At 41.3% G+C, this 21,384-nt stretch overlaps 1 protein-coding gene across 8 annotated transcripts in view; it reads left to right on the top strand.

Moving 5' to 3' along the window:
- Positions 1-21,384, top strand: part of LOC100696207 (serine/threonine-protein kinase BRSK2) — a 151,335-nt gene that overhangs the window by 109,411 nt on the left and 20,540 nt on the right. For 5 of the 8 annotated variants that reach the window (XM_025907736.1, XM_005457391.4, XM_019366187.2 and 2 more), the window contains exons 7-14: positions 176-244; positions 3,555-3,701; positions 4,485-4,516; positions 5,128-5,292; positions 5,519-5,616; positions 10,007-10,160; positions 15,814-15,873; positions 20,865-20,925. In XM_025907736.1, the coding sequence (XP_025763521.1) occupies positions 176-244; positions 3,555-3,701; positions 4,485-4,516; positions 5,128-5,292; positions 5,519-5,616; positions 10,007-10,160; positions 15,814-15,873; positions 20,865-20,925 (786 nt within the window). The remainder of the gene's footprint in view (positions 1-175; positions 245-3,554; positions 3,702-4,484; positions 4,517-5,127; positions 5,293-5,518; positions 5,617-10,006; positions 10,161-15,813; positions 15,874-20,864; positions 20,926-21,384) is intronic. The other 3 variants (XM_019366172.2, XM_005457392.4, XM_003452606.5) reach the window with 3 other exon arrangements.

Here is a 21,384-nt window from a genome sequence, read left to right as displayed (position 1 = left end):
TTTCTATAAAACTGGGACTACAAATGATTTTAGATGCTAATTTAATACATTTTGAGAAATGAGGGCTGCGATTTTTGGTCAGTTAATGTGTTAAGGCCCAGAGCAGCCAGGGTGAGGTTTGGGAAACATTTTAGGACGAAGCTCATCTGTGTGTGTGTCTGCATGTGTGCACCAGGGGGAGAAGTATGATGGGAGGAAGGCCGATGCGTGGAGCTGTGGAGTCATCCTGTTTGCACTTTTAGTGGTAAGTGACTTCTCCTACTGCACTGCAATGGCAGAAAATGGCCTGGACATTGTGCTTTTAAAGTCATTTTGACACGTGTTTGGCGTCTTCATGCAACAGCAGTGAAATTTATAACATTTCCATTATTATTGAAGAGCTGCAAACATCCCAGAAAAAAGAGGCAAAAAGACAAAAAAACTGAGATTCAAAACAGCTACGATTGTGTGATAAATGACCATAAAGTATTACTAAGAGATGCAAAATGCCCACAAAGAAACCAAATAGTTTAAATATAATATGTAATGACAAACTGAACAGACCCCAGAATACAAAAAGGTGCTAAACAAAATCAAAAAATCATGAAGAGGGATGCAAACAACTGTAAAAAGAGGAACATCGTACCCACGAGGAAGCACAACAGAATCTTAACATTAAAATAATTAAATTTTCTAAATCGGGCAAATCCTGATTTGATACAACGTGACAAGGGAAAAAAACGAAGGGGCGGAGTTAATTCAGACTTTTCCTTGGCAGAGTATTTATAATGTATACAGCCGGGATAAAGTAAAAAAGGTCGTTAATTACTTCTGGACAAAGTTAATCACCTGATGGGAGCACTCTGCATCCTTTGGTATACCTGGAGTCTGTGGTTTCCACCAGCCAGGATTCAATTAAAGATGCGCTGCTGGAAACACAATGTGTACTGATAAAATATTAAAACCACATTGTCAATAGAAAATTGTACTTAGTAGTCAGTATAATCTTTTAATGATATAAGTTTCCATATATGCTTAGAGGTGTATAATCGATTGTGTAGTGATAGGATGTGTGATCTTTAGTAGGCTTTGTGTGATTCCAGGGTGTTCTGGTATTCAAACCCACATCCTGGGAGCATGGGAGAGGTCGTACCTTGTTTTATTGTTTTACGGTAGGATAAACGTAGCTATGTCAGTTTTAGGCTAAGTGCATTTTTTACATATAGATGAACTGTTGGATTTTCCAGACCAGCAGGTTTAGGGAAGTCGTTTATGGGGTCACACACACACACACACACACACACACACACCTAAACATCCACAATCCAATGTAAAGAACAAACACCCACTGATGTATAAATAAAGACCAGGGCAGTCTCAGAGGGCGTGTCACAGAGCCCTGCTCTGTGCTGCCCTTGTATACAAGTAAAACTGTGTTTCTCCTCTCTGATTCTCAACTGAAGAAGTGCTTTAGAATAAATCTCCTGACACACATTATAAATAAAATGGGTACAGACAGGATGTTCTCCTTTCCTTTGTAACGGGCCTCCTTGTTCTAAATTGTGAATCGACAAATGACCGACTGCAGAGGAATGTTTCCACAACAGAAATCTGCTTTTCATGAGTGACGTGTCTAAAACACGGTGATCGATTATTTAAGGCCGGTCACAGGCAGCACTGCTGTAGGTCTTTGCACACGTGGCTGCTGGTTGCATACATCTGCATGCAGATTATGTTCCTGTGCCCTAACGACCGTAGCTTTGCCTTTTCAGGAGAACTCTGTGGAATCTGTGTTTGCAGTGACTGTTTAGCTCTGCAGGAGGTGCTAATAGCACATTTGCCAGTGAGAGCCCAGCTCTGACCTTTGTCTCATTGTTCCCTCCTGCTTGAATGGCTAGCTTAAATGATTCATTGTTACTAAATATTATTATACCAGCATATCTATGTGTACTTACAGCCTTGATGCCCTGAATCTGAATGAGACTTTAGTTCTTTAATCACTGTTTTGTTTCAACTAGTGCTGTCAGCGTTAATCTCGTTAAAATGATGTTAACGCCATAACCGCTAATCTCCGTTAGTGAGTTAGCGTGGATCGCCCCGTGCGTGGAGCTGCACGGCGTTAACGCGTTAGTGCGGTTAGCTCGTTAACGCGTTAACATATGAGAAAATGCAAGTTAGAGAGCTCACGTTTGTGTGGTTTCATCAAACGATGCTTAATTTTAAAATGTGGTCAGAGATTCTGTCCGTCCATAAAATAATCGACTTATTCTTGTCAAGCTAATAGATACATTTAGACCCTGACCACGTGTACGTGGCTATGTTATGGTAAATATGGCAGCTTGTATGTAGTTTGGCCTCTGAAAAACTCCTTGTTGGCTGATTTGGAATCCAGGATTTTCTACATTCCAGGTTGTGGGAAAATAAAATATTTATGTGGGGAAAATCCAGTTTATCCTAATATTGTTTTTTTTTCTTTCCCCTACAAAATGATTTGAATATGTCAGCTTTGCTTCGTCCGGACACATCACATAACGAAGGCTTTTCCTACCAGCAGCTCTGTAATGTGATAGTTGTGAGTAAATGACTGTTTGTTTTGGTGCCCTGTGAACGCACGAGTGTTTTATCCTCTTGATGAAGATGGATCACATAACACAGTCATCATGTGAAGATAAATCTCTCCGCTCGTGTTGTTTTGATTACCCACGCAGTGTCAGTGACCATCTGGCTTCATCCTGCTTGTTTTTTATGAGGAGGAAACGGTATCAGTCATCATGTTATTGAGCGTGCGCCCTAGCTGGAGAGCAGAGGCAGAGCGGCTGGCTGCAGCACAGAGTGCCTCATCATCACTCACTCTGATGACTGATACCTCTCGCAAAACTGCCTCTGGCCACCTTCTTTGTCAAATGGCAGATTATCTCTCAGGGCACACCTGACAGGCTGGTTACATGACAACAGGCAGATGTCAGCGCTGGGTCATGTGATCTCATGTTGCTGGTGCATTTATAAACACATGATGCAGTTTATTATTTTCTAGCTGTGATTTTAAATACAAAGAACCAGGATCTGCTGTGCTCATTTTAGCTCCATATCTTCATTCTTGGTAGTTTGCATGATTCACAGAGCAATCCACATATTAATAATGTTAGTTTAATAATAACTATTGAGTAATTATTTAGGTTGTACCAGGCCTAGAGGCGACATCTCTGCTCATCCACTAACTGAAAGCTCGTTTAGCTCCTCCCCCTTTAAGGCTGTTACCACTTTTCTCTGGTTGCCTTCTGCTCATCAACAGAAAGGTTAAGTAGCCAGTGGGCGGGGCTTCTGTGCCTCATGTGACCAACTGTAGATATCCACTCTCGCTGACATTATGAAGGTCTGGGAGTACAGAACAATCTGAAACGGAGCGTTTACAGCATTGGGAAGACTTTAGACTCCAAAGGAGTGTCTACAGCTATGCCGACCTTTATTAAGACCACGTTATTCAGAAGTAACCACCACTACAACAGGATGTATAACAGAAAACAAGGGATTGAAATGTGTAAATGTTTAGACGTTACCATTGTGCCTTTTCTCAGGGCGCTCTTCCTTTTGATGACGACAACCTGAGAAACCTGCTGGAGAAGGTGAAGCTGGGAGTTTTCCACATGCCTCACTTTATCCCTCCAGACTGTCAGAACCTTCTGCGTGGCATGATTGAAGTAGACCCCATTAAGAGGCTGACGGTAAGCTGCTGCAGTCTGCCCACGTCACATCACCTCCTGGCCCGATTCGTTATAGACCCGGAGAGGGCTGAAGTCCTCCATCAGCATGACTGTGGTCGCTTTGCATTTTTATGATCTCCGGCTGCTGCCTTAGGAACTACATGATGCACTTGTGCTAAATTTAGCACATTTGCACTGTGACTGGCCTTGCAGCTGCTGTGCTTTCTTTTCACCTAAAGCCAAAGATTTGTTTAGAAAACAATCATTGCAAATATAACAAAAGTACTGTTAGATAATCTGCTTTCAATCTGCAGGTTAAGCAGCTGTTTTAGGCATCATACCACATCTGATAAATCTGTAATTCAGGAGTAAGAACAGCATAAAAGTGTAAAACTAAATCAAACACCAAAGAAATGATACACAAGTCACCGAGAAACTATTTTTAAAAACCAGTTTTATAAAGAAGATTTGAAAGGGAAGGCTTTTAAACGTTTACACTGCAAACCTCCCTGCTACTAAGTCATAGCCTGGGTTTACTTCACTGCAATTAGCCGGACGGTGGCTGTAGGGTCTGCTCCTGTTCATTGCTCCTGAGCTTTAAAAAGGCTGGAAAAAGCTGCAGTGTGCAAGTTAACCAGCATGCTCACCAGTGTGCCTCGTAGTGGTGAAGTGGACACTGGATCCTGCAACTTAATGCTGTTTGATAAAGCCGCCCATTCCCTGGATCTTCAGAGACCATCGAGCCTGCTCGTCTTTGTGCGTTTCACTTGGAAATCATTCATTAATGTTTATTTGTCCTTACAGTTGGAGCAGATCCAGAAGCATACGTGGTATCTGTGAGTACAGACACTTGTGTTTATTTTTGTCTGCTTCTGTCTTGGTTCAGTGTGTACGTGCACGTCTGCTTTAAGTGATGTGATGAAAGAAAAACGCCACAGCAGATAATGCAGAATGAAAATAATAAGTGTTTTTTGAACTCTCTGATGGAGACCTCTCGTGTCCATTAGTCCTGAGAGTGAGAGCTGTGTTTGCTCCAACGCTGAGAGGCCAGATCATCAGGATGCTCTAATGCACCTCTGATTTCTAATGGATATAATATTTCTGGATTTTAAAACTCAAATTCTTTTGATTTGAAATCACACAGAGGGTAACGAAGTTTTGCTGGTGACACGCTGGTGTTGTCACACAGCAGACTGCATGACTCTAAAACTCTTTTACTGTGTATAAATGTGTCCTGTTATCAAAAGCAAGTCTTGCCAATTTTTTGCTGTCTTGACAAACCTCTGTGCATCTTTGGTTCGATTACTTTACCACTTACTAACTTTCCACCAAATTGAAGTTTTCAAAAGCTTTTTCTGATCATTGAATTTAAGGACTTGAGCTTCTCTTTCATTGTGAAGCTTTAGTGTCTTCACCAGAACGTTTGATTGTGCGGTCTATGATGCAGAGCTGGAAAGAACGAGCCAGAACCCGAGCAGCCCATCCCCAGGAAGGTGGCCATCAGAACACTGGCTTCGGTTGAAGAGATCGACCCCGACGTCCTGGAGAGCATGCACTCCCTGGGCTGCTTCAGAGACAAGGACAAACTGACCAAAGATCTGCTGTCTGAGGAGTGAGTGACAATGAAGGGAAAAAAGTCGTTTACAAAACCACACATGAAGCAGATTGAAAGGGTGGGAGGCACTGAGACGGAGAAGAGAAATATATTAGAGACTGCTTGACAAACTGTCAGCTTGATGAATTATTTCATTTAATATCTTGCGATGATGGACCGTCTTTTTGTCCCAGTCTCAACCGCTGGGTGCTCAGCTCACGGTCATCTCTCTTTGTCTCTACAGTGACAACCAGGAAAAGATGATCTACTTCTTGCTACTGGACCGGAAGGAGAGGTATCCCAGCCACGAGGACCAGAACCTGCCACCGCGCAACGAGATCGGTAGGCCAGTCTCACCAATATCTGCCATTGGCCCATACATGAATGCCTCAACGACTATTTGGTGTTTTGCTAATATCTTTGGAACAGATGAGTGAATTTAATACCTTTGGTCATCCCCTTAGCCCCATCAGTACAGGATCTCTTTGTTCTTTGATAAATTCACCACGGTTTGGTTCTGCTCAGCAGTTTTGGTTAACATGCTAAGCACGTTTATACAGTAAATCAAAATCGAGTAAGGCAAATGAAGCAATGAAGGTTTTAAATGCCAACACTGTTTTTTGATTCCATATGTTTTGATTCTTTTTAATTATTTCATCCAGGATTGCCACAAACCTGTTTTATAAAAAATATACATGTTGTTTGATTCCAGTTTTGAACAGTCTCTATTAACTTTGAAAGCAACTCATATCTACCAATAACCTGTGGTCTGTCAGTGTCCTCGCCAATTTAAACTAGTTTAATTAAGGAGTAGCATTCAGACTCCATCTTACAGGGATTAGGAATTTTCTGCATTTCTGTTTGAGTAAGTTCCTACTAATATTTATTTTAATATTAATAGATCTTTTAAATATGTCAAACTAGCAACTTAAAAAAAGGTGTTTATATTTAATTCAAAGGACTAAGGTTCATCAAAACTGATGGCTATCCGGTCTTTAAGTCTGACGTCATTAGCCATTTCTGGGTCCAAACTCCGCTTCAGGTCCCAAAGTCAAACGAACACTGCAGCATCACTGAGAGTTAAAAACTGTCTAAATTCTTTCATCTTTGATAAAATGAGCAGCGTTGCTGCTTTACCAGGTGTAACTATGATGTTTAACATCCAGGCATCCTACAAACGTCACTGCTGTTTAGTTTTCTGTCTTCATTTATGTTGGAAGTGATAGCAGAGCTGTACGTTTGAATGTTTCAGAAATCTCTCAGTCAGAACATGCTATATCATGTTTAGGTGGAAGCTAGCGAGCTAACTTCCTGCTAACTTCTAACTCTGTTAAATCTAACAAATCCTGTTTTCATGGGTTACTGAAGTTGGGCTAGCTGGTATATAATGATGTGCTACGTGATCGCTAGCGACACAGCTATGTTAGCATAAACACAGTCAAACTGGAGGATGAACGCTAACTTTTTTCCACTCGATAAAAGTTAACGTGAGGGTTCCCGATGGTTAGGGACAAATGCAATCGCATGGCAGGATGCTGTAAACGGACCAAACTTCAGTCAGGAGAACAACTGAGATAATCCATCCACAATACGAGGCAGTGTTGCCAATTTAGCGACTTTGTCGCTATATTTAGCGAGTTTTCAGACCCCTTAGCGACTTTTTTTTCTAAAAAGCGACTAGCGACAAATCTGGCGACTTTTTCTGGTGTTATTGGAGACTTATTTATGACGACTTTTTGACATGAAAACACGTATCACTCTCAGTGTTGGGCAAGTTACTTTGAAAAAGTAATTAATTATAGTTACTAGTTACTTCTTCAAAAAAGTAACTGAGTTAGTAACTGAGTTACAAGATTCTACAAGTAATTAATTACTTGAAAAGTAACTATTGCGTTACTTTAAAAAACGTTTAACCCCCTGGGGTCCAGGGTATAATTGGCCGTTTTTAACTACTTTTGATTTTCCCTCCACATTTCACCTTTAAAAACTATTTATTTGCCTTGTTTGGTATCATCCTTTTCAGCACAACCTCATGTGTCTGAATTTACAGTTATGTTCTCATTTTGACATACTGTATTAACACAATTGATCTAAAATCAGACAAAAAACATAAAATCAGTAGAAAAAGTTATATTTTTACTGTAACAACCATAAACATCTTTAATGAATGATATTTCATAACTTCAAATGCAAATATTAATTGTCAATTTTAAAATCCTATGCACAAGTTTTGCAAACAACAAATTTATTTGCATCCATTTACCTTGATTTTTTAAATAACCATTTCAAACTATTTACAGAACAATCAGCTGTTCTTCAATAAGATGCCACACAAATTATTTGTGCCACTCCAAAAAAATAACTTCTGTCCACTATAAAGGAGAACATCACAGCCTGATACCTGCAGGTCTGACAGCAGCAGGTGTATCACTGCTGTTTCTACCTGGAGACAGCAGTCGCCTCATTGTTCTGACACACAACACAAAACTATCCACAACACATTAACTACACACTCCAAACACGCTAAACGTCACAAATCTCTCACATCTCAAAACTCGCTCTCTCTTTTTCTGCTCTCTCTCTCTCTCTCTCTCTCTCTCTCTCTCTTTCTCTCGCCGTCACTCCTAAAACTTCCCGTTTTTTTATTTTTTGCTCATAAGCAGAGAGTGCTTGCTGCGCTGTCCTTAGACAGTAAATGTGACAAAACTATTGAGGAAAAAAACGCCGCGTATATCTTGTTTATCATGACTCTGGTTTTACGTGGCCTATCAGTACAATTTATAAACTGGTATATATCACCGTGTTGCTTTGTCATGTGATTAACTTACCACGACTACTTTATTCTTCCTCAGTCAAACAGCAGCACTCATGCGATTGTTTTGCCCCCTGAGCTCCAGGTGTTGTGCCAGAAAGTGATTGCCGTCCGCGGGAGCGCGCAGCTGCTTAAAGCTGTAGCGTCCAGATTACTTACAGCTACTTCTGTGCAGCTGATATAAGATGCGGTAAGCTGAACACAGCTTCAACCGTCTGTTTGTTGAAAAATAGTAACGGACCGCGTTTTCTTGTTAGTAACTGTAACGGCGTTGTAACGATAGGAATAGTAATTAGTTAGATTATTCGTTACTGAAAAAAGTAACGCTGTTAGTAACGCCGTTACTTGTAACGCCGTTATTCCCATCACTGATCACTGCCGTGCTGCCGTGGGCACCTCACCGTGCCAAAGCACTCACGGGTGGAGGATAGTCCTCCCCCAGCTGCTATCAGGGCAGGAGGTGTTCACACCTATGCCTCCAAACGGCAAATGAATCGTGCATGAGCGACGCCGCTGCTCCCGCACTGACTGTAACGCAGTCAGTTCTTCTTTTACTGTTATGCTGTTTTGTGGATCACAAAGTTTAAAACTACTTATAAACACACACACAAAGTAACTCCCTCAGAGTGCCAATTTCGGGTCACTTTTGCCGGTCCAAGCCCGGATAAAGGAGCAGGGTTGGAATTGTGACATTAAAAAACAATAATTACTAAAAGAAATTTAATTTGTAGTTCTAAATAAATTCTAACTGCATTTAGGACATTTTTTACTCACTTTATGTCTATAGGTTTATAGGTTACAATTACATTAGCGTGACCAATTATGCAAATTAGGCGATGACGTCATTTAGCGACTTTTAGGACAGCCAATAGCGATTTTCCTTACTGAGAAGTTGGCAACACTGATACAAGGTTAGTCATTAATATACTGCTGCATGGGCTGGGCTGAAGTTACATCGTAAGGGTTTAAAAACTGAGCTTTAAAATGAACAGTGGTAATAAAAACTGAGTGTGATCACTGACTGTTTTTAGAGGTTTGTTGAGATTAAATAGAACAAGATACAAAACATTAAAACATGTTAAAAACACAACAGCCTTAAAAAACGCAGAGTAGTTTGGACCCGAAGCAGGGTTCATCATGTTATCACTTAAATACCGGATAGTAAGCTTGGCTTATGACTGTTAGCCGACTTTCTATAAATGTAGCTTTGCCGTTTTCACTTTTCATCCTGTTTGTGACTTTTGCTTTGGTTTTTGCTTGGATAGTTAGTTAGATACACTGTTTTTATGAGTATAGCTCTGTGGTTAGCTATCTTTTTGTGGAAGAGTGCAGACTAAGCTAGCTAACAAAGCTACACAGTCTTTGTGTACTCTGTGTAGAGCCTTTTTTCATCAATTTTTGTTGTTACTACTAGTTTAACAATATGTTTTTGGAAATGACATATTTACATATACATACATTTACAAATTGCATATTTATATAATTACGTTTTACATGGCAAAGCCGTTGTTGAGAAAGTAACTACAGCTAGTTTTACTGGCTAAATCATCAGTATTTTAATGTGTTGAAGTAATATGTAGCTAATCTACCAAATTAAAGCTAAATATATGCTAATACAGTCATGTTTTGACATATTGATTAGCTTTTTAATGTGAAACTGATACTAGCTGAGATGCCAAGAAAATGTATTTTGTGTGCGTTTGCTATCTTCTTTATCCATGAGTGTCTTCCTTCCACAGAAAAAAGTAACTTTAATTTGTTGTTTTATATCAGCATTATGAGATTCTACCATTTGATAAATATAGAATAACGTGTTATTTTTGAATTCTTCTGACTGTTTTTTGTTTTTAAATGATCATTTTTAATGTTTTTGCCTTTATCTTTTTCCTTCTCATCTCGGCTCACCCTGGGCCCGCTCAGCAGACCCTCCCAGGAAGCGTGTAGACTCACCCATGCTGAGCCGTCACGGCAAGCGGAGGCCGGAGAGAAAGTCCATGGAGGTGCTGAGCGTCACAGAGGGAGGGTCTCCTGTACCAGTGCGGCGAGCCATCGACATGGCCACGCACGGACAGAGGTAAAAGACTGAGACTGGCACGTGTGCTCGTGTGCATGGACAAACATGTTTCTCCAGGTCAATCAAGGCAGTTTGCTGTTGTTTAAAGTGTCATTGATGAGTTTTGAATTGATTATCAGTTATGATAAATAATGCATTTAATCACAGTTTACAGCACTTTATCAAAATTGGACTGGCCTTTTAAAAATATTTCACACACGTACTGTTTGCCCTCAGTACGACCATACTTCAATCTTTCATTTCACTGAACTCTGTCAGGTTTACTGGGAAGTCTCTCAAACAGCTGTAAGTCCTTCCTCGCTTCAGTGAACTGTGGTTAAATACATGATGCATTATTCTTTCTCTGGTGGTGTCAGACGTACAATACACATCACACAAGGCCTGATGTAATCTCTGGGTTTAGATCTGCCTGAGACTAACAGTGCACTCTTAGCTCTGGCAGAAATTCATCACAGATGTTGAAATGCATGGACCGGTCTCTCAGGTTTGTGCGTGGTGTGGGTAAAGTGTGCATGGAGCATGCAGTCAAAGAGGACAAGAAGCATCCCGGCTTGAGAAGCTGTGAACTGAAATCCATTTAGCAAGTTGGCATGCACGAAATCCTGTGGATGTTTTTGTAGTTGAGCTGTGACAAAATAATGGAGGAGGTTGCAATCCATGTGTTTCCTCCTGCCTAATAACCTTGTATGGACATGGGTGTACACACATATATGACAAACAGAAAAGATTACACGATAATGCGAAACCCTACATGAAGAGTTGAAGCAACAGCATGTTGTTACTAGGGGAGTGAGGTATTAGTACAAGACAAAAGTTCAAAATCTTCTAAAAACATTAAAAAAAAAACAAAGCAGAAAAAAATATCTTATCAACATATTATCTGATTGCACCGATCTGAGAATAATGCGAGTGAGCGGTCTTCATCAGTCCTGGCTCTGCAGCTCCTTCACCAAAACCAGAGTAGGAGTGAGAATCCAGCTGAGGATTAATCCCATGCTGCAGGAAACTGGAGACGATGTCCGAACCGTATTGTCGTTGTCGGGAGTTTATGTGTGAAAACAAGCTTTCATCAAGCTACCTTATTAAATTACTTACTTTATATTCAGATGCAGTTGAAACGACCGATGGAGCATCAATTTAATGGCCTGATGGACTTCTGTAACCAATGGTTGACACTGTGGTGGCTGTATGTGTTTTTTATATTACAAGAGAGCAAGCTAACACAGTTAATTCAATATATGCTCTGGATGTATTTTGAGTAATTTATGGTTTGATAGAAGAGGTTAAGTTGAAGGAGCTGAAGATATTGTTGCAGTGTCGTGGTTCTCTTTCATAGCACTTATTTCCTGTCTCATTATGGGAATGTCTCTTGTGTGACCTTATCAGAAGCTCAAATGCCATTATGCCAGCTAAGTGATGCCCAGACAGTGGGATAGCTCAGTAGGTAGAGTGTTCGCCCCATGACCGGAAGGTTCGGGGTTCAAATCCACCAAACGGTTACCCTGAGGTACCCTTGAGTCTCTGCACACTGCTCCCGGGTGCTGGATTGGTATCTGCTCACTGCTTCTTCTTGTTTCTAACAGAAGCCTGTAGACACCTGTGCTATTGGGTGCTAGCATACAAGCAGTAGCAATACTGTCCTGTGGCTAATGTTGGTGTCAAGTAGCAATACTTTCACCCTGGGAAGTAGCAACACTTTGCTAATAAAGGTACCGCTAGCTTTATCATCAGGTAGCAATACCCTTCGGCGCTAGCAGGTTCTCACATTAGGTAGCAATACCTGTAGAAAAGTACTTTTCACCCCATGCTAGATGAGGAATAGCAATATTCTCTGGACTTTAGTGAGTTGTAGAGCTCGCTAACGTTCACAACTCTCTAGCTAACCATGGTTATGACTGACAACAAAGTTGCAAAACTTTGTCCAAATAGATTTCTGCCTGGGATACACTGCGCGGCTTTCACACGCAAACTACTCCGCCGCAGGCTAGCTCGCCAGGCTAACCTGTCGGGTGGCGACCCTTTGCTGTGTGAGGCTGCTGCGGCGCAAGGAGAAATTGAAATGCCTGATGATTTGGCCACAACACCAGGCTCGAGCTGGGCAGATGCAGACCCTCACATGAAAAATGTGAGTTCTTTCCCCCATGCTTAAGTCATCCTGGATGGAGATGCTAACGAGGACGGAGATGAGTCGGGCGACACGGAGCTCCTGCTGTCTGACGAGGAGGAGGAGTCCAACTCCTTGGCTAGCATCAGCTTAGTTGAAAAGCCCTTGGCTACCGGTGAGGTTGAAAAATCTGCACTGCCGTCTCTCCTGGACATGCAGGACGTGTGCAAGCGCGCAGCTGCTAGGCTCAACATCCCGTGGTATGGCGTGCAAACAGAGGTTGTAAAATCTTGTTTTGATGGTGAGAAATATCCAAAGGCGAAAAAGATGGGGAAGCATGTGTTGCCTGTTACCCCGGAGCTACTTGATGAGATAGAAGTGATGTGGAAAGAAAAGCCATACAGCAAAAAACACCCCATCGTGGTGAGCTCCCTTTTGGTTTATGAGAGGATGAAGTCAAATGCCACAAGTGGAACTATTAATAGTGAGCCATCTCACCATCTGAAGACATCTCTGTCCTCATCACCCCATCCCTCCTCTCCAAGACAGACCATTTTCAGTCTAGCCTTACAGATAAGTGCTACAAGGCAACGGCTCTGTGGGTAAGAGCCCACAACGCCTCCTCTATGCTAACGGCTTACCAAGCCAAGCTAGACGAGGACATGACAGCTAAATCAGATACCACAGTGTGGGAAGAAGTCTGCGTCATAACTGACCACGTCCTCCGCCTCCACAAGGTAGCTATAGAGGCTACTGGGAGAGCCATGGGTCTCATGATTCTCCAGGAGCCGGCACTCTGGCTCGGGCTCACCAACCTGCCGAGTAAGGAAAAAGAGGATCTCCTTGACACCCCTGTCGCCCTTCAACAGGCGGCTGTTATATCCATGCAGAAGGGCCCAGCATGCCACCCCAGCAGCACTGCGCTGGGCTGGCGTGCTGGGCTTTCAGGGTCCTCTAAGTGCCTAAAACTCTCCTTTCCAGAGCAAGTTCAACGGGACATGTTCCACACAGAGTGCAGTAATCTGGCCGGCGTTCCTGTCACTGGACCCGTCAGAGGGAAACAGCAAAAGATTGCAGTGTTGTTTAACAAGCACGTCTCTCATGCATTCTGGATTAAACTGTGATAATGCAGACGTGCCCGTCACCTCCGTCACAGGTGAGGGAGGTGACAGGACATCGGGATGGCGTATGTTACGCGTAGCAACCACAAGGGGGTGCCAACATGCTATCTTCAGGGAAGTGGCCGGTGAGCCCTCTGTCTCTCCACATAAAGAGCTGGGCTATCTGCACTCAGTCAGCATTTGTGCTGAGGACATTGGAAAAGGGCTGCAGGCTACAATTCAGTGTTGCTCCCACACAGTTCAAAGAAAAGATTTACCTGAGAAATTTTCACCTGGTGAACCAAAGGGGCTATAAGAGTCCCCCCAGCTTTGAATGGGTTCACAGAGACTCCACCCTCACCGCGACGGCATGAGTGCATCAGTCATGCATTCAATTCTCCTCAGATAATACTACTCAGTATGCGGCTTAATAACCCCGCTTTTATCCCAAACGTTGACGGCACGTGTTCCCCCGTAGAACTGCCGGCCTTTTACCAACTGCATTTCACCTCAGAGGAGCAACAGCGGCTGCATACCTTGGGTCCAGTCTGTGCTCTGTGCATTTATATGGACAGAACCCAGAGTGTCAGACAAAGGGACCACATATGGGAAAGCCTGTGTCTAAACAGGACCTTTGCCCATTGGATAGTAGGAGCAATTGCCCTGGCCTATACTTGGAGGGGTCTTCAGCCTCCTGCTGGCCTGTGTAGAGGTCTGGCAACCGCATGAGCTCTCTTTAAGGAACTTTCTATCCAGGAGGTGTGTGCAGCTGCATAGTGGGCCTCATCCTCACACATTTGCTAGGTTTTACAGGTTAGATGTAACAGGACGTAACCTGGTGCATTCAGTCCTCAGTGGAGGTTCCTCCCAGGTGACAGCATCTCCCCTATGAAGTGCTAATGGAGACAGTTGTCTCCTTAACAAGCATGTCTGGCAATCTGGGAGTCAGTATTTCTCCCATAGTGAGACACAAAATGAATGCTGTGAAAGCGAGCTTAAGGTTATGTATATAACCCTGGTTCTCTGAGTAGCATGAGTGAGTGTCTCACCAGACCGCCCTCCTGGGTATGGAAGCAAGGCAGGGGTGGGCTTGTTTTGAATGACATCTGACGCTACGTCAGCCTATTATATAGGGAGGCACCAGCGCCTCATGACATGGGCGTCACTTAGCCGGCCTGTAAGGGTGAATTATAGTGAAACGACATAAAAGACAAAACTTTCACATATACGTACCTAAAAGTTACACTTCTCTATGCCTGTTAACAAGTCTGTGTTTAATGCACACAAAATTGCTGCACAATAAAAAACTGGTATTTCATTAAGTGCAGATTATTAAAGCTTGAAGGGTGTTTTTTCGTTTTACTTAGTTAGATCCATGATATCAAAGTTCAAGGTTCTTTATTTGCATAAACCAGCAGTCAAGGCACATTGGAATATACTGAAATACTCTAAAGTACACTGAACATATTATTCTAATATGACATTGTCCACTTAAATATTTTTCCTGTTAATAATAAATAATATATGCACTATTACTCTGCATATTAGAGTTTTACTGTTTTCGCCCATGTTTAAATTGCATTTTAATTTGTTACAGTCATGGCTAATGTAGAACAAGGAGACTGATGCTTCCTCATTGAGTCATTTATGTTGAGTGAGTGACAGGACCCTTGTACATGAGTGACGACAGACACAACATAGATTAAATCAGGTCTAGCATGAAAAGGAGGTGAAAAAGGTTCTTGCAGATGCACAGCACCTGTGGATAGGCTGAATTAGGTCAAACAGGGCAGCCTATGTGAACTTTGACATCACCTGGTCTGCTGTGTTCTTGTTGTCGGAACATGAAAAACTGTTTCTCTTCATATAAAACAAATTGTGCATTCAGAGCATTTTTATTGTTCAAAAACCATATTCTAAATGCTGACATACGCTATGCTGGAGTTTTCATACACATTGTTGCACGCAGCTCTGCTCGTGATGAGCTGCACTCAGCAGGTGCTGTCTGATTTGTTACACTTCACCAGCTTTAACAGTCAGAAAGCCTGCGCGTCTGGCTGCGTTCTCCTATTTCTGAGGACGATTCAGACAATAAAGCTGAACATTACAGCTTGTAAAAATGTTCCAGAGGTGCAAAAATACAGAAAGCGATTGTTTACGGTAAGGGAGTGTGTTGAATGTCCCACTGACTCAAGCATGATCCATGAGTGTGTGTCTCCTCTTAATTTTTGACTCCTCAGTTCTCGAACTCTGCATGTATCTGAGGTTTTTTAGTTCTTGGGTTCTTGGTAATTTTATGTCTTGTTTTATTTTAGTTTCACAGTAATAAATTAGTTTCAAGATTTATTTTTATTTTTTAATAGACTCGCATGTTGCACATTAGGTTTTCCCTTGCTTGACTGCCTTTCTGTCTATCTCTTGATTTATTTTTTTTCTACCCCCTTTTTAGCAAATCTGTTTTCAGTAAGAGCTTGGATATCACAAACGCTAACTGCAGCAAGGAGGAAAGGTATTGGATTTCTGAGTTTCTGTGTTGTTGTCTGTGTTATTTTCTTCCCACTCGTCTCTTTGGTTTTTCTTATTGCTTGCTAAAGTTGGTCACATCTTTGTCTTTCACTTGTAGATGTAGCATGTGGTTCATCATAGGAAAAGTTTATTTACTTTTTGTTATGAAAATCTGTCTTTAATTTTTTTTAAAAAGCACGAAAAGTGTGGCCACTCAAACATTTGTGATTTCTTTTGCATCATTTATGCATTAATTGATCATCTAAAAAACCACATTGTGACCAAAGCAACGGCACAACAAGCCATTCTCTTTGCTAACAAATCACTTCAGACGCTCAATAAAAATACGACATTAAGAAAAACAAAAACATCCCCAAAAAGAAACACAATCGACATTTCTAACAGCTAATGTCAATAACATTTTACTTTCTGGACAAAGATGGAGAAAGTCTTATTTTTTTATTAGTGGATTAATATCTCTGGCGACAGGCGAGTATCATTTCTCTCAGCACCGTCGTTGGCTCTGTTTTTTTACTAGCTGTGAACTGATATGTAATGAGTTTGGGTCTCTGGAAAGTGACTTCACACATAAATGCATTGGTCCAAATATAGGTAAGACAGTGACTCTGTGTTACTGGCTTTGACAACATATTTTCCTGATATTTTAATAAATAAAAATCAATTTTATGTTTGGGTAAATGCAACCCTACTTCAAAAAACAGGTTACAAATATTTTCATTACAATCCTGGTGAATAAGTCTAAAATCTTGGACCCCAAAGCAAAATCTGAGCATGTTTACCTTTTCTGTCCAGTAAAATGTTGTTTGTCCAAATGTTGTAGTCAGTTTTCAGCTTTCTTCTTACATGTTCTGACTTCTTTTCATTTTAGAGCCACTGTAGGTGCCCCTTATTTACTGTAAATGGATCAGTCTGTGTGAAGAGTGCCTGGATAACAACAACTTTTACATGATGTTAGAATTGTAGGGACAGACTACAGAAGGCCCTGGTGTCCATCAGTGCATAATAAGACAAAGTGGATACAAATGGAAACTCAGGTGCATTATGTCAGATAGTACTGGATCTAACCAGTATTTGGACCCATGATGTAAAATGGTCACGCGGTTATCAGAAGCCTATATCAGTGTGAGCAGAGTATTCTGTTCACACTGAAATCTGAAAAATGGCACACGTTGAGTTTTGCACTCCTTCCTTTTTGGTGTTGCTTCCTCAGCCGCTGGGAGGCAAACACAATTTTTAGGTCAACTTTCTGCCTCCGTGTCTAACACCCCCTCCTCCCCTCCTAACATCTCCACTCCATATCATCTGTGTGTGTGTGTGTGTGTGTGTGTGTGTGTGTGTGTGTGTGTGTGTGTGTGAGTGAGTGAGTGAGTGAAGATACTGGCAAACAAACGTCAACTTTTTTGCACTTTGCCAGTGTGTTTTTCCAATGATGGGGAGGGGTGTGTATAGTGATTTGTGGATCCTCCCTGTGCAGCTGACCTTGCAGGGGGAACACAAGTTTGTCTATGGATTCGTGGCCTTAATGGAGATTAGCATAAATTAATTGCTTTGAATGCAGATGGAGAATAAACAGGAGATGAAAATGAGGTCCACAGTCCCAGTGAACAGCTTTTTATCTTGCTCGTCATCTAACTGGGAATATCCGTTTGTTGTGCTCACAAACAAACATCACCAGCAACAAACCGGGAATCCATTTTACCGTTTCAGAGATGAGGTAGCGTTAGCTTCCTGGGTTTGTCCTGGACGGGCGTCACCGTTGATGAATTGCATGTTACAAAAGAGCTCCTCTCCCTGACTGGAGAGTCCCGTCGCCATCATTTAACGTAACATCAGCGTGTGCCTCCTCAGCATGAGGACGCAGAGCAGATAGAATATGTATGATTCTGCATTATTATACTTTGTGGCACTGTATCACAGCAGTACTAAGGACAATAATGGAAAACAAAGAGCTTTTAAATCATGAGGTAGTTGATACAATTAGCAGATTTTCAAAAAGTTAGGTTTGATGCTTCCAACTTCTCACGTAATGATTTCTTAACTTCAATTATTTATTTAGTTTTGCTCTTTGGTTATTTTAAATAATTTTGAAGGTCCAGTTTTTGGTTTGAAAAACAAGTGTCATGAATGAACTGTGATTTCATCATTTTTTTTAAACTCTTTAAAACTATAAATGTTAGCTTTTTGGCTACTGGTATATTTTTTTGCATAACCAGAAGTGCCATATTTGGATAAAAGGGTAAAGTGCAAAAATGATCAACTAATTCTAAGAACCTTGGGTAGCAAACTGCATTCAGAAAGAGCACTGGTGCAATGCACAGACACACACATCTGCTAATTAGCTCTAATTGATATAATTTCACTCACCAAAACAAACATCGTCGATGATCTGTACCATTAAGTAAGTCATTGTTTGTCAGGTGTTTTCATTAAAAAATAGCCTAAAAGGTTCTGACGGCACAAACAGGAGAGAGGCACAGTTCAGTCACTCCAATTAGATGCAAAGATGAGGCCTATCAGAAAGTGTGAAACGACCCATAGGTAGTTGGCTACCAGGCTTTAAATATACTCTGTAATGCTGTTAAGCATTTTAAAATGAGACTCTGAGAGAGACCGCCCTTTGCTATTATTTCCAAATGAATTAAACAGTTTTTAGTTGCAGTTTACTTTTAGGAAACATAAGCAGTGACCACATTTAACGAGGTGTGTCTGTGTATTTAAATTAATGATAGCTGCTTTAAATGAAAAATTAGAAGTGGTATTATGAACGCAGGCTCACCATCAGGTGTTTGACGTTCGTCTGTACTTCTTAAATACGTAAATCATCAGCATGTTTAAGTCAGACTAATTAATCATGTCATTTAAAAAAACAAGATTAATGTAGCCTGTTTTCTATTTCAAAGAAATGCACAGCAGCAGTTACGGAGATGTTTTATTTCACTCACAGCTAAATTCAAATAAAGTAGAATGTCGAGTTCAGATGTAAAAATACTGTGTTTATAAAAGCTTTACGCAAGCAGAAGAAGCTAATTGATTTCAAACAACTTGCTAATATTTGTTTTAGAAATTTCTTCAGCTGCATCGCTGTAGAGACGCTAAAGCAGCTGAAGAGAGAACATTTCAACATCCGCACACCGGATTTTAAATATTATTTGGCAACTGTTTCATTTATTCACTTTATGGTTATAATGAAAATAATAATAATAATGAAGAAACTAAGGGGCAGCGTCATAGCTGTGAGCTCCAAATATTGCCTCGTGTGATGACAGCACATCTGCAAAATCTAATTTGTAGTCAGCAATGTCATCTCTCCATTATGAGAATTTTATTTATTTATTTTCTTATTTTTTGTGTGCTCGCGCGTGTGTCTGTGTTTCTATCAGTCTGTCTGTGTCTTCAAGCATTTTTAATTATGATGTACTGTTTTCATTTTTCACTGCCAACAAAGCCAAATCGTCTACGGGCAATTAAATCCCAAAGTCTTCAAAGACGTCAGCAGGCCTGAATGGTGAAAGTGGTGCGCGTGGTGTACGGGCAAAAGCAAGAAGGGGGGGGGTGAAAAGTTAATGACACATAAATGAAAAATGGAAACACTCATAAAAAGAAGAAAAGAGAAACCATGGTAATGAATTTTGCAGTAGCTCTCTGGTTCAGTGTAAGTGTGTGTGTGTGTGTGTGTGTGTGTGTTGTTTGTAACACTGACTGAACTGCTCTGTAAGCTTATCTGAACTTTGGTTAAGGACATGAATTACTGAAGCCTTAAGTTGTCCTGTCACACCATAACTTTCCCAGCTAGTTGTATTAGCCACACAAAGCTAAGATCCTTCAGAATCAATGGAAGTGAAAGCCTTCACTAACCACTTCCACTGTAACTAACCATTTACGGCTAGGTTAGCAGCCTCTTACTACCCTATCTGTAATGGTCACTGCGCTAAATCAAATTGAAAAAGAAGAACCCAAAGACAGGAGGCGAGCAGTCAGTGAAGTCTGTGGATAGAAATCATGAGAATGGAGCAGAAAAGTCCAAAAAATCACAAAGAAATGACATAGTCAGGATATTTTGGATAAGCAGAAGAAGATGGATGGATTTCCACCATAGCCCAGATTTCCATCAGGGCTATATTACAGGAACATGTTATATTAAAGCACCTTAACTCCAGTGATCAGGAGAAAAGGCTGCACTTTGGAACAGACCAGCTCTTTGAGTTGCGATGCAGTCAACACCAGAGATTTTGAAAACTGTACAGGACTTTATTTTGTACACATTCATCTTTTGCAGGGGAAGCTGAGTATATAGAAATGTGGAAGATGAATGTTGTCTGGATGAAACAATGAATGATTTTAACATTTTCAAAAAGAAACTTACTGAGGTCCAGAGCTCATGCCAGCTGTGAAAAAGCATTAATGGTGCTTATTGTGACTGTGGTCTGGGGGGGAAACGGCCTCACTGACAAATAATGAAGTGTTCTTGCCCAGTTTTGAATTTTTAGTTCAGTGCCCCACGAGGGCAACTCAAGAAGTTTGGTTTGGAGAGCTTACAGATGTTGATAAGAGGAAAGGCTTCAGCAGGACGGAGACAATAAAATGCATTTGTAGAAAGGAATAAAGGAACAGCTACACAGAAAGGTTCAGCTCCTTTGAATGAAGTGTGTGTGTACATGTTTAGGCATCGTTGTGAGGACAGAAAATTGGCATGCTACTATACTTGTGGGGACAAAGTGCCGTCCCCACGGGTTTGAAGACATTTTTGAGGCTCAAAATGTGGTTTTAGTGTCAGGGTTACAGTTGGGTTATGGTTAGGTTTAGGCTGAGGATAAGCATCATGTCAATGAGATGTGTGTGTGTGTGTGTGTGTGTGTGTGTGTGTGTGTGTGTGTGTGTGTTGCTTTGTACATTGTGGTATTGTGCATCATGCATACTGTCCACTTTGTGAATATTGATTTTACCTTGTGTGTGTGTGTGTGCGTGTGTGTGTAGGTCACGGTCAATCAGTGGAGCATCCTCTGGTCTGTCCACCAGTCCTCTCAGCAGTCCCAGGGTAAGTGTACGTTCCTTCCGTGCAGTGATTGGTTCCCCACAAGCACCTTGCTGGCTGGCTGTAGTTTCATACACACATACTTGTTCACTTCTCCCTCCCATTGCCTCCCATCAGCAGCTCACATTGTGGACTTCATCATAAGCCTGTTTGACGTACAGCACAGCCTAAATGATGGAAACAAGTGAGTTGTGTATCATGTCAGGGCAGGTGAAGAAAGAAGAACCCTGCAGTGAAGCCAATCTGGAATTGTTAGACTAACTAAAGCTTGAAAAGGCCAAAACTGACTATATACAACTAACAAAGTCCATCTGAGAGCCATTTGTTGTTCTCTCGTTGTAGCCTGCTGAAGATTTATAAGACTTAGTTTAGTTTTATTGAAAAAGTAAAAGCAGAAGGAAAAAGCATGTCAGTAATTTTCTAACACTTGGTCAGTGTGGGCTTTACCTAACATTAGCAGGA

Source organism: Oreochromis niloticus, linkage group LG1 (assembly GCF_001858045.2).
Source record: "Oreochromis niloticus isolate F11D_XX linkage group LG1, O_niloticus_UMD_NMBU, whole genome shotgun sequence".
NCBI classification, from domain to species: Eukaryota; Metazoa; Chordata; class Actinopteri; order Cichliformes; family Cichlidae; genus Oreochromis; species Oreochromis niloticus.
This window is presented reverse-complemented; position numbering and strand designations above follow the sequence as displayed.